The sequence below is a fragment of the Poeciliopsis prolifica genome, unplaced genomic scaffold (assembly GCF_027474105.1).
Source record: "Poeciliopsis prolifica strain line A6 unplaced genomic scaffold, Auburn_PproV2 SCAFFOLD027, whole genome shotgun sequence".
NCBI classification, from domain to species: domain Eukaryota; kingdom Metazoa; phylum Chordata; class Actinopteri; order Cyprinodontiformes; family Poeciliidae; genus Poeciliopsis; species Poeciliopsis prolifica.
In genome coordinates this window covers 567,761-581,766 of record NW_026562402.1, presented here as the reverse complement: position 1 = coordinate 581,766, position 14,006 = coordinate 567,761, and the positions used below count along the sequence as shown (strand labels likewise).

Here is a 14,006-nt window from a genome sequence, read left to right as displayed (position 1 = left end):
TGGCTATTATTTTATGTTCTCTGCAATTAGCAATTTAACCAGTATAGGATTTAAAATCACGTCTCTGTTGGTTTGTCAAAGTGCCAAAGGTGTAATGAGATGACTGTCAAAATGCAAATCATACTGAGTTAACCATCCCTCTCTATAAGCCTACTAATTGAAAATGTCATTAATCAAGGGGTTCTTCTGAATAACACAATAACACTGTAGATTAATTAACTATCGTAAGCTTTTAACAAAAGTAATTAGTAGGCAGGGACCTCTAAGTCCTTCCCCCTTTAGTCTCGTCTTTCTTTCGTATCCATTTAATTGCTCTGTATCATAAACCTCAGTGCAAAGATTGATCCCTGCAAAGTCCTCTCTGAAACGGTCTTGTTCCAAATGACCTGAGATGACTAAGCCAGATTAGCATTAAATGGAGCATAATTAATACAGAGAATGTATGTGGAAAGAAGAAGAAAAAAAAAACCAAAATTGACAAATTACATTCAGTGGCTTGTGAGTATTCCTGTCACAATTCTGCTGCTTGTTTCTGGCGTCTCTGTTTATTGGTGTATGTACTTTGTCATTACCACTGAAATGAGATTGTGTGATGGAAATTGGTGCCAGCCGGTTGTAATATTTAGGTGGCTAATGATGCGAGCGAGTGTTCGCGGGAACAGAAGTAAACAACTAATTTACATGGCGAGGCACAATAGTCATAGTTCCATCTTCAACTCTGACTCAGAAATGGGCTTATTTGTTTAGCAGCTTGCGTATTTGCTGCTGCTGTTGGTGGGGAGTGAAGCCACAGAGGCCTTTGTGCTTTATGTGATTTAAATTCCACACAAACAAGCTGCCGTTGCCTGTTTTGTGATCTTTCTTTTTCTAATGAACGCTATAAAATAAGTAATGAGTAAGGCATGCAGGCTGACAGAGACCTGTGTTACAGTGTCATATTTCAAAACTGTTTCAGTTCCTTTGAGTATTTACATTGAAAGGAAAAGGAAAGGCCCTTCTAATGAAAACAGAATGTCTCTATTAAATTGGCTTGTCGTGCTGCTCCTGCAAATAAAAGCAAAGGTTGCAGGTTCATCATGAAGTTATAAGAGAAATTAAAGAAGAGGTTTTGTTGTTTTATTTCTTCTCCTTTTAAAGGAGCACTATTATGTAAAAATCCACTTTGTTGAGCTTTACAATATGTTATAATAACTTGGATTGAATATTTTTATTCGCTAGAAGAAATGAAAACCATGTTTCAGTTTCTTTCCACTTCAGTCGTCAAATAAATCCCAAAGTATTCTATTTTCCGGACTATAGAGCTCACCTCACTATATTACCCACAAAGTAAAAAAAAAACTGGAAACATACATAAGCTTCACTGGCTTATATATTTATATTGTACTTACCTCCGAGAGGGGTGGAGTTAAACTCTTGGTTTTTCACAAGGAAGCAGCAGAGGGCTGCGTCCTTCATGAATCTGCTGTTAAGGATGCAGCCCTGCCTCTCCAACGCAGAACCATGGATTCGTTCACGCCAAGCTTACATGCAGTGGCTATCAATCTGTACTGTCAGATCGATAGCCTTCAACTTAAAAGCTGCATCACTTGAACTTCTTCATGTTGTTCAAACAACAATGAATTGCTAAACAATGAGTTTGAAGAAATGTGTCCATTGTGCATGCATGTGCTTGTTCTAAATGAAAATCAGCACTTTCTTCTTTGATTTCCAATTTTGACTGCCAATGATTCACTTCCTGCTAAAGAGCCCCCTGGTGATTGAAGAAAAATCCACAGTAAAGCCGCATGGTTCAAAGGATGGGAAAAAATACATACAATAAAGTTGTTGGTTGTAATGTGACGAAATACAAAAAGGTTGATGGGTATGAATATTTTTGGTCCTCTCCTTCCATTGTTGGGTATTTTACATCAGAAGGGAAACATGGTGATCTGAATTTAATGATAAAAAATAATCACGCAGTTCAATCAAAAACTAATCAAACGCATCCCTCACTTAAATTGTTGCCTTCCAAGACTGATTGCCTTTTACCACAGATTCAGATAAGTAACATTCTACATGGTGCAAATTTGATTGTAATCTTTGTTGACAGAGTTGTATCATGTAATCCTATTATAAGTTTGTTTAGAAGGAAGGCTTTGTTGTTTGATGCTTGTGTAAAGATGCATCTTATTATCATCTTGTTCAAGCTTAAAGCTACCCTGCTGTGATAATTCATCATGTTTCATCTCCATGAATGTGAATGAAATATGCTGGGGCATTTCAAAATTTATGTGTTCAATTTTGAAATGCTTAATATTCTGTCCAGAATAGTTAGAAGAAATGTATCCCTCAGTTGGAAACATGCGTTTATTAGCTCATACTGTTTTTATTATGAGCTATATATAAAGTATGGTTGGTTTTTGAAGTAGCACATTACTCTGGCTGGAATACATTTGCAATCCACTTTTTATTTCCTAAGAATATTTAAACTTCTAACACGAAGGGAATATAAATTTTGTTAAGACTGAGGCATTTTCATTTTTCTTAAACAATGTTTAAAGCCAATTGTGTTTGCAACTGTAGACCAGACTACAATATTTTCTTCTTTGAGAAATAAAATATTTATTTTCACTAGAGCTGTTCTATTGCCAGACCAAGTTTGGTTCAGATGTTACATTTTATTTATATCTATTAAGATATAAGTAAGATGTAAAAAAACTGGGGCAGCAAAAAACGGGTTTATCTCCTACAGCCGGAGTCAGCTCAGTGCCTGGATGTAAAGCCTTAAAATATCTGTTTTTCATCTTCCTCTAATGCATTGCTGGATTGCAGTGCAGAATGAGAGTGTGTGCATACAAAGTATAAGACTAAACTTGTTACAAATGTTGTTTTATGAGGATTGATAGTTCTGATTACTTGTTGGTGTTTGAAACTAACCTATGAATGTGTTCATAACCATACGTCTAGTTTAGAAAATTTTATAAAGTCCCACTGCAGTTTTCTGGTCAATCATAGATCTTTAAAAAGACTGCCATAAAAATTCTGATTTTGGCTAAAAAGTCATTAAATATACCAACAAAGTTTGTAAGTTGGTATATTTCAAGTTTGTATTTTCTGGTTCCTAAATAGTGTTTTATTATATGAGAGTCCTCCAACAGACTATCAACATCTTTTAGACTCTTTTAGCTAATTGTTGCTCCCCTGTACCGCTCCAGAGTTTCATCCTTGTTGTCATTAGAGTAACGGTCCAACACCACTTTCACTGCTCAAAATGTTTGCACACAACTAAGATCTGTCTTGTATTTTCACCTTTTCAATACTTAAACGTCTCTAAAGCACAGCGTGCTCATTGCACCAGCTTCAGTTCTATCACAAGCTCCAAGTTTATTAAAACTTTAAGCATCCTACCAAATCACAACACAACCGGGAGTAATGGTAGATTTTATCATTTAGTTTCCACCTTGTGAAACGCGTTTAACAGCTAAACCAAAGGTAATGATCTGAGTTTGAGTTAGTTCAAACTCAGATTAGAAAAGTCCAATAGGAATCTCTCTTGTGGTTTTATACTCTTGTGCATATTTTAATTTTGTGCATGAAAAAGTTTTGATTGAATATTTAGGGGGGGGGGAATGAACTATTTGGTGATCTGTTTTTACAGCAGTCTTTTTCATTTCTGCTGTTTTCAAACTGATAATTTCATTTAAAAAAAATCTTAATTTTAGGCCAAGAATATATAAATATATATATATATATATATATATATATATATATATATATATATATATATATATATATATATATTGTGCACTGAAGAAAAATGCATTTTTCTTGCGTTATTACATTATAATTAAAACACAAGTCCCTCACAGTCTTATTGGTGACATATTTTGTTATTAGTTTGACAAATTTATCATGCCACAAAAAGCGTTTCCCCAGCAGTTCTGTAAGATCTATTTATTAATCAGATGGATAAGAATGAACAGTGAACAGTAAGCTGCGACTGAGTAATGTAATGTAGTTGACCACTGAATTTAAATCAATTTCAATTAATTTATTTTGGTTAATTTTGCCATTTTTCTGGAAATCTTGAATTTGTTCTGCTTTGAAACCAGAACTCTACTCTTAAAGTATTGCAATAGTTTGTGGTTTTCCTATTATAATTTATCGTGAAGCAGTATTGACCTGCTGTCTTGCTTTGGAAAGGTGAAGAAGCCGTTTTATTCAGCTTAGGTTTCCTCTTTGGTGCCCACAACCCACTCATGCTTCCACTGCTTCACAAACCTCAGAGGAGCAGTTTCTGTGGAGTTTCCAGGTCTTTGGAGAGAACGTTCTGCAGCCAGCGATCGATAGCCCTCCTGAGCGGGGCATGGAGGTGCTGACATCAATTACCAGTTAGATCAAGTTGATAAAGTAGTGTCCTTTTGGAAATGGCAGCCTGCCTTCTTGTCTCTTTGTACAAGAAAGATCATGTTCTACAGTAAAATAAGGGGCCCTTTCACCAGGCTGACCTGTTCATAACCAAATCACCTTTTTTGGCATCTTGCTGCCAAAAAGATTCCTAAACAGTATCTGAGATGACCTTGAGATTGAGACTTTTTACAAGAGAGTTACCAGGGGCCAAAATATAAACATCCATAGACTGTGCAATATATAATAACACCGCAATGTGTAATAGTTTTATAAAATCTGGCTTCAGAATGAAATAAAACATCAATACAACTTTATACTGGCGCGAAACCTTTGAGCTCATTCTGCAACACATTTCGCCGCATATGTAATAACATTACATTTATTATAAAATGCTGAGGAAATGCTTTTTTTTTTAGAAAGGATAATGTAGTAATGTGGCACATTATCACATAATACTTGTAGTAATGTGGCACATTATAATAATACTTCTAACGATCATGTCATAGGTCCAATGTGCATTTAATGTGTAATCTGCAGCTGGTTGAATAACTTAAATAATAGAACATAAACAATAAAAAATCTTTGATGTTGAGCCCACGTGTCTATTTAATAAAATAGAATAAATGCCATTTGAATTGAAAATATTGCTTTCTTGTCCATATATTTGTCAATATAATAAAAAAATACATGATTAAAATGCAATTAATTGCATGTAATTAATTATACCCCCTGCAATTAATTCAGTTATATTTTAGTTTTCACTAGAGATGCCTGATTCATTATGTATTGGTCCTGATATTGAAAAATTTCCAGATTAGGCTTTGTGACAATAAGTGCAGAACTCTTCCGTTTTACTCTGTGCTTTGTGCTCTGAGCAACATCATATCTTATTTATTTATTTTACATTATGTTTAGGTTTTCTTATTGCTCTTCTGACCCTTTTGAAAAAATGTTTGTTTCAGTTTTTACATTTTTGAGTGAGGTAGTAAATCTATTGATTTGATCAATTTCTTTATTATTTATTTTCCATTGGCTGTTATTCTGCAAAATGCACTGACTGATCAAATTAAAGTTGTTTTTCTATATTGGCTTGTGAAGCTGTTGGTGTGTTTCAGAGAGCTTCACTGGTGCAGAGTTGTCAAATAAATTAGTAATTTGGTATATTTTCTTTCTTTGAAAGTCAGTTCAGCTAATTTTCTGTATCAAATCGACATCAGTCAATACTAAACCTCAGATATCGGTATTGGTGCTGTAAAAGTGGATCTGTGGATTCCTAGTTTTCCTATCAAATATGAAACCTGCATTCTTTGGAGCTTACACAGCATCATTAGATTTTGGATGACTCATTTCATAAAACCGTTGGCTTTTGTCTGATGAATTCATTGCATATGTTCAAGTATGTGAATTTTTCTGATGCTTATTTCATGTTTTTACCTCAGGTCTGTGCTTTTAAATCCTCTTGACTGCTGTGTTGTATATTGTTCCAGTGCACTTTCTCCTCTGTTTCTACTCACACTCTTACTCTTGATGGATCTTTGTGTCTTCTGAACCTACTGATGGCGGCAGGTGTTACAGTCTTTAGTTTTCTCGGCTCTCATGTCCTTTGAGTAAAGACACTGCGGGTCACAGGGGGGATTGCACAAAGGAAGCTGACAACAAACAAGACCCCCTTTTAAACCACAGAAATTGATTGATTCATGCACTCCTGTTGCTTAGCAACTGCAAAGCCTCATTGAGAGAGAATATTGACCTCTTGTTGATAAAGTCCAATTACATTTTTCTAGCTTCGCTTTGTATATATCCAGAGATTTTTACAACGACATCCTCTGACTGCCTTCCTAGTGCACTGCATTTCCATTCAATATCTTGGAGAAATATTGTGCTATGATTGCCACAGGTGTGCTCCGGGAGCCGCTGACTAAAATGAGATGTGAATATGATCCTTTTTGAACAGGGGGTTTCATAATGTTTGTGTTGCTAATTTAGTCAATTAACATGTCTGCAGATCTTCTGTGTCTTAAATGGCCCGAAAGCTGCCCCAGGCATATTTCTATCACCGCAAGAAACGTCATTCAGCCTCTGCCAAAACTGCTACACATGTTCCAGCAGGCTCCAAAATGAAAATTGATTTCCAAAATTTCATTTACATTTTCTTCTACTCTTGCTCCAAGCTAGCTCTGTGCTGTAATTTCAAATTATCAGATTCTAATCAGGTTGCTTTGTCTCAGGGCTTTAGCTTGTAATGTGCTTTACATTTTTTTATTTGGTCAGAATTGAAACATATATTGATTTAAATTTCAAGCACTTCTGTGTTGTGTGCTCATTTATCTGTAATCTACTGTGTTTTTAGTTGGAATTAGCCTCCATACTCTGTTGGTTAGACTTGAGACGCTTGTTGTTCACAGAATTACTTTTAACTCTTCCTCAGAACACGTCTGCTCCGTCATCGCTTCCATGCTGAGAAACCTCAAGTCCCAGCAGAGAACCAGACTCCTCAACAAGTTCACAGAAAATGACTGTGAAAAGGTTGGCTGTTCTCCCCTTTCTTTTGGCTTTTTTTTTTTTAAGTAATTTTCATCCTTACTCCTTATATATTTTTTGGACTTATTTCTATTCATTGAAATTCAAACAAAGTTTTTATTTACTTTTGTTGCACTGAAAACTTTAATGAAATTTGTTTCTCTGCTCCATTCAACAATTTTATTGAGTTCAACCATTTTATTACAGATAGACCAGAGGTTGCACTAGACTTTTTGGTTTTCCGTCAATTGACTGACATTAAAAAAAATTGGTCATGTACTATATTTGGCCACATTTTTGTGTGGTTTGGTTAATATTCACCTAGACTAACTGTGAACCTGTCCTCATCACACATAAAGCAGATGATCGCATCTACGGTAACTTTTTCTCCGTGACAAAAACCACTGACTTCGGCCCGAATAACTTAAATAAATAAATTAATTAAATTAAATGACTCCACTTAAATTAGCTTGTAATGTACTAATTTAAGTGTGATGGATCTGCAGAGAAATCTGCGGTAGTTCATCGGCCAGTTGGATCTGTCTTATCCAAACCGATCAATCAATCAAACTTTTTTTTTCTCTTCTTATCTTGTGCACAGTCCACGCATATTCTTTCATGAGAATTTTCTTCTTCTTTTTTTTTTTTGCCGTCGTTTCGCTTCCCCGAAATGGACAGATGTTCCGTCTGCTGTGGTTTTGAGCCAGCTCAACTTCTGGGTGTAGGAGGGTAATGTCTTCCAGCCCCATTTGTTAAAACTGCAGGATGAGTTGGGTTTAATTCTTTGCAGTGGCGGAGCAGCGTCCGCATTGGTTGTGCAGTGTACTGCACATGTTACGGTCTAATTAATTTCTGCACCTTTATTTCCTCAAGATAAACTCTTGGCTCCTCTGTTTAGACTATAAATGGATTAACACAACATTAGGTTCTCTTTAGTTGTCTCTGTTCTGTATGTAATGGAGACTGGAATTAAACGCACCAGTGTCTGGTCCATAACTCTTCAACATGCTGTCAGCTCCCAGTCTGACAATGTCAGACAGTGTCAGAAAGATGAATTTAGTTCAGCGTTCATGAGATGGTATTCAGATAGGATTTTTATTGATTTATTTTAGTTTCCTCTGCAATGAAATATTTGCTTAAATTCTATAATGTAAGACCATGTGCACCAATCAGGGGTGTTAATTATAACCTGTCAAATGACCAACAGGCATGAAATTTTCTGGTCATTTAAAAAAATAACTGGTCAAATACGGAAAGTATGCCGTTAATGTGACCTCTGAGATAGACAGACATGTCCAGGCTCTTTTTCTATAAAAATTTGATTCAGTTGAAAATGTATACAAGTATGTGGTTAAGTAATCAAATTCAACTTAGTCAGGCAATGATTTTTGCATCATTTATAAAAATTACACTATTCACATTAAGTTAAGGTAAATTTCTGAAAAAAGTTAAAAACTTCATGCCACAAAGATGTTTTGTCATGAAATCAGGATGTTTAAGCTGAAGCATGCAATCACCGGTTCATGTATTCTTGCATTAAGAATACATTATATTACTAGAAAATGGTCTCAAAACAACAATATTATCGTTTATCACAATAACTTCTTGGATAATTTATTAAGACAGGCCGGGGTACAGAAATATTGTTTGTCTATTTGAAAGTTTAGAGAAGGTTGCTTTAAGTTTATTATTAAAGGTTTTAGTGCATTTTAGGTTCAACATGGCTGCTTTTGTGAGTAACCATGTTGAAATGGTCTAAACATTTGTTTGTATCTCTAAAGTGACTAGTATGTCTCCTTGTATTATTGTCCAGTTTTGAGCAAGCAGTTTAACTAATGTGAATTGTGCCTGTTATCAGCTGTTTGTTGTGTTTAAAAGAACTTGATGGTTTCAGGTTGTACGCCCACATGAAAGCTCAAAAACAAGCTTATTCTTGTTAAAGGTAATGACAGGCAGCTTAAAATTTATTTTTATTACATGGAGCCACATTGACTCTCATTTAGAGTGATCCTAAAAAGATGCTAAATTGAAACATTCAGATGGAAAAACTCATTTATTTTGGAATTTCTTTGCTGTATTGATCAAGAACATTGAGTCTGTTTAGAGCACAATGAAGTGTTAAGAGTACGAAGCCACTGTGGAGTAAAATACACAGCTCATTGTCAGGAAGCTCAGTTACAAGTCTTAGGTCATTTTAGCCAGCCGCCTTTTTACACAATCTAAGCACTGTTTTGATTATATGATGAGTCTATTTTGTTTCATCTTGTTTTCCTTCCGTTCTTTGCTTTCTAATCTCACGCCACCATTCTTCCTTCCGCTCCCTCATTGTATCTCCAGGTTGATCGACTGATGGAGTTGTATTTTAAATACCTGGAGGCTGTTCAACAGGCTGATAAGAGGATCGAAGGGGAGAAACATGTAAGAGCCATCTTTTTATCCTCCCTCCTTACTGATCTAGTCTTTCTGTTGACTTTTGATGTTTTCATATTGAATCTGTTGAAGTGACAGATTCTTTACTTAGAAGATTAAAGGAGAAGAATAAAGTTCTCATTAGTTCCATGAAAACAAGTTCAGGGACTTTGTTGTAGCTGTTATTTATAGTGTTTTTTTTCAATTGTTTCCTTTATCACATTTTGAGGCATTACAGCCTCAAACTTAATGTATTGTATTAGGATGTTTTTGCAAAAGAGACACACAGAGTTCTGCAAACTGAGAGTTTGGAGAAAAATGATGGCCTTAAAAAAGGGGCAGCATCATAAAATTGACTTTTTTAGCTTTACATTATGTCCCTCATGTGGAGTGTTGCTCCACTTCTTCCACATGTTTGGGTTTAACATGCTGTAAATGAGACTTCCCTTGGCTTCTGGAGTAGTTTACATAAATGAGAACTAACCTGAGTTATTTTCCATGTTTCATCATCATTCAGTCATTATTGATTCAACTGAAGCTTCAGAAGTACATTATAGATGCAAACAATTCTATAAATTTATTTAAAGTAAATGTCATCTCTTTTCTAGCATTGTGGGGGAAAAGACCAAAAAACATCTGAACATAATTTATATGACAATTTACAGAAGAATAAAATGTTTCATAAGTGTCTTTGCGGACAGCGGACAGTTTGATGGAGGAAAAGTGTCCAGACAGAGAATAGGAGTGCACAAAGTGATAAAAGAGCTTTTTCTCTCCAGTAATATAGAGAGACCAAAAGAAAGTCACAGAAACACTGTAAATACTGGAGGAGGTGGGTGAAATGTGGAAAAAAATGAATTAAAAGAAAATAAGTGATACATTTAGAGTGAAAGGGGAATGGCGAAGTGGAAGGAGGCGTGGGTGAAGACAGATAAGTGAGAGATTCCTATCTAAAGATGACAGAAGATTAATTTCTCAGACAGACAGGGTGGTAAGATTGCCAAGAAAAGGCCAGACAGTTTGACATTCTCCTCTCCTCCTCCTCTGTTTTTTTCTTTCTCTTTTCTCTCTCCCTGTTTCCCTCTCTCGCCTACGCCTGTGGGATGGAGACAGAGGGGTTGTTCACGATAACCTGGCGATAAGGAGCAGCGTCCGCATGTGCTGCTATCTTTAAAACGACATTGCTATAAACCACCGCATTTCACAGCCAGAAACACACAAAGCAAAAAGAAACAAACACATTTTTATCATTTCTGGTCCTTACGTCATTCCAAAAAATGACTTTGGATGTAATAGTCCTAATATTTTATTCATCTGATTCAGTTTAACACCAGCGTGAAAGGCTAGTAAACTACTAGAATCAGATGAATATGAAAATAGTAAAGAAAGTAGAGCAGGGGTGCTCGATACGTCGATCGCGATCTACCGGTAAATCGCGGGCAGGTTTTGAGTCGATCTCGGCAGAAGGTGACAAACTGAAGGCCTCCAGGACGTTGAGAGCAGCACTTCCTCTTCTGACAGGCTTATCAAAAATATTCACTAAGATCCAAAACGTTTGTGGGTTCATTAAATAATAATAAAGGCTGGAGACCTGATATCGTAACGAACTGAACGTTTTTAACGTAATCTTTGCTCGGCTTGCGGGGCACAGGCGGTTGCCACGGCAACGGGTGTGCTTAATGATAAAGAGAGAGTGAGTAAAAAAGTGCGAGTGGTTCTGAGTTGTTTGGGTTATTTTACCTTTGTTTACCTTCGCTGTGGCTGGAATTTCTGAACGTTCAATAAACGACAGACTTGGACTAATTACCTCATTCGTTTGCAGTAAACGTCACAACAAACATTAAATAGGACAAATATATTTGATTAAATTTTAACAAACAAATGGCTTCTACCACAATAATTGTGTCAAATTACATTAATTATATCCCAAATTCAGAAGATTTGCCTTTACCTTTGCAGAACTCTTTGGTTCCTCCTATCAATATGTAGTTTCTCATAGTGACGTCATCAAACCAAATTTCGGATCTACCATAACTCACTGACACCTGCTGGTCTCAGGTTTGCAACCAGCTTCTGACTGAGAAACCAGTAACCTGCTCCCAGTGTCTGAATCTCACTGAGGAAGAAACTGCATTGAGTTTTCTTTCACTTTATCATTTCCGATATTACTGATGTATAGTATATTTGCATAGAAAATTAGTCAATAGGGTTTAATTTATGATTTGTATGTCTTCATGCCATGAGGTAGATCTCAGCCGGCTGGTGAGAGAAAAAGTAGATCTTGGTCTCAAAAAGTTTGAGCACCCCTGGAGTAGAGTGTTAGTGGAGAAGCTGGAGAAGAGATGAAGAGGGGATGCTGACCTTCCTGTGGAGACGCCAAACATTTCCAGTTTGCATAGGCAAATGCAAACAGCAACAGATATTCAGCTACAGCCAGAATATCTGCATTTTCTGGATTTTTTTTCCCCCTTCTCACCATGCTCCATGTCTTTATAGACAACATGCACAGATGTATAAATATCTATTTTTCTTTTATAAAGAAACCATTTTTGGAGATTATTTATTCCCTCATTCTGGGAAAGTTGTTTAGGTTGCTGTCCCTTGAAGACAATCTGACTTGCTTATGGAAACATGAAGTAAGAGATGATCCAAATTTACTTCCTCTGTTAATTCTAAAAACAGCTGGTAGGCATTATAGAATAGAAAAAACTTTATTAATCTCAGAGGGAAATTGAAGTTGTTGGTTGCTCACACATAAGCTGCAATTCCATTAACCATATAATTGAGCAATTTAACATTTTGAACATAAATTCACTAAATGGAAACATGGCAGTTTCGAAAGAAAACTCAGGGTTTTTTCATTAATATCTGGTGGGGTTTTTTTCAGCCGTATTAAAATTCATTTATTTCACTAAACTGCAATGGAAACACTTTTTTGCTTCACTTGAGTCGCACTATCAACAATCATTTGTTACCACTGGTGCAAACCACAAAGAAGACGACAGGAAGTAGTTGGAGAATGATCGCGCGTAATTTTCAATGACTTATCAAATGAACAAGGACTTTTTTGTGTTTTCAGTAATGTTTCTTATTCAAATTATTTTTTTGACAGTTTTGCTATAAGCACAGCTATAGAAGCACAGCTATAGATTGATTCTGAAGTGTGTGGAACAAACCCTTAAAATAACCGATTATTATCAGACTATGTCTGAGCGCAAGGAGAAGTATTAAGTACAAGCTTCGGAGATGCCGCCAGGAATGTTGGGCCCCATGACAAAAGTTAGATTGTAAGTTATTCATCTCAAAGTGTGTCCACCAGTTTAAGTTTTTGTATTGTCCCACTTTATCAGTTAGCTTTATAAAGCATTAAATAGTCAGTATTGTATTGTGGTAAATTATTTATTGTGTTACAGAGAGATACCTGTTTTGTGCTGTCCGCTGGCCTCAGCAGAGCGCCACCATTTCTCTCCCGTCTCCGCAGGCTGCAACATATGCGTGATGATATTTTAAGTTGGTGTGAACCAAAGCCCCCACTAAATGCCACATTCCTTTAAATAAGCTGATAAAGATGCTAACCCAGTTCTGTTCCGCGCCTCGGCCCGAATCGGCTGCCGTCAGCATCAGCGCTTTATCTCTCTGTGCCCTGCCTTTTTGGTTTTCCCCTAGTTAAGCCTGTTTTTAAGGAGCGGTAAGCAAAATATTTTTTTTCCTCTGCAACATATTATTCCCAGATTTCTCAGGAGGATAGCAGAGGAAAAGCTGCTGCTGCTCTTTCCGTGCACCTTTAATAAGCTGCTTATTTTAGTCCCACCTTGGTATCTCTCTTCCTCTTCCCTCCTTTTCTCCTTCTCATCCCCTTTACCTTCAAGTTACTTTCCCCTCTCGGAATAATATCCCAGTCTTCTTCCTCCTTAATATTTCTTTTTTATAACTTCTTCTAATATGCCCCTCTTCCACTTTGTTTCTTCTGTGACTTGTTCCTGTCATTTTTCATGCCAACTTTAATGTGTTTGATCTCCTCATGTATAAATCTTTCAGTTTTCTCTTTGTTGTCTTTATGATATTGGCCCCGCTTTCCGCTGTCGTCACATTTCCCCCTCCTAACCTTTTCCTTTTTCTCTGTTTATTGCTAACAACTCCTTTGAGATTGAGGAAACTCAGCAAAACATGTCTCAGGCTGACCTCAATACTGCAATAATGCGTCAGTGTGCTATCACACTAGTTATTCACTCAGATTGTTGTTTAATATTAATCAGAATGGCCTAGATAAGGTTTGCTGATAGTTAGAAACGGAACAATTGTGTTTTTTGCACCTAGCTATTTATAGTTATTCTAAGAATAAATGAGCTCTGTTTATGCCATAAAATCTTCTTTCAGTATGATCTCTATCTTTCCTTCTGTTTCACAGCTTTGTTGTGGTTGTTCTTTCATTCATTAAAATTTTCAGTCTTTCCTGGTTTTAAAATCTTCTGCTCTTAAACCAGTCCATTCATTGTTTTAGGGTTTAATTTAATTTGCAGTGTTTACTCTCAGGCTCAGTGTTTTGTCTTGTGCAAAAAAGAAACTTTGTATTTTTATAGCCTGTCAATAAATAATTCATCTTGTTTACAACATTTTTGAGAATTTTTAAAATAAAAATTATCACATTACATTATCAAAAGAAAACAGAAAAAACGTTTTAAATATAA

General features: G+C 36.1%; 1 protein-coding gene across 1 annotated transcript in view; it reads left to right on the top strand.

The window, feature by feature from the left end:
• The window catches only part of ctnnbl1 (catenin, beta like 1), a 61,565-nt gene that overhangs the window by 27,986 nt on the left and 19,573 nt on the right, over window positions 1–14,006 (top strand). The window contains exons 12-13 of the mRNA XM_055048661.1: window positions 6,818–6,915; window positions 9,247–9,327. Coding sequence (XP_054904636.1) covers window positions 6,818–6,915; window positions 9,247–9,327 — 179 coding nt within the window. The remainder of the gene's footprint in view (window positions 1–6,817; window positions 6,916–9,246; window positions 9,328–14,006) is intronic.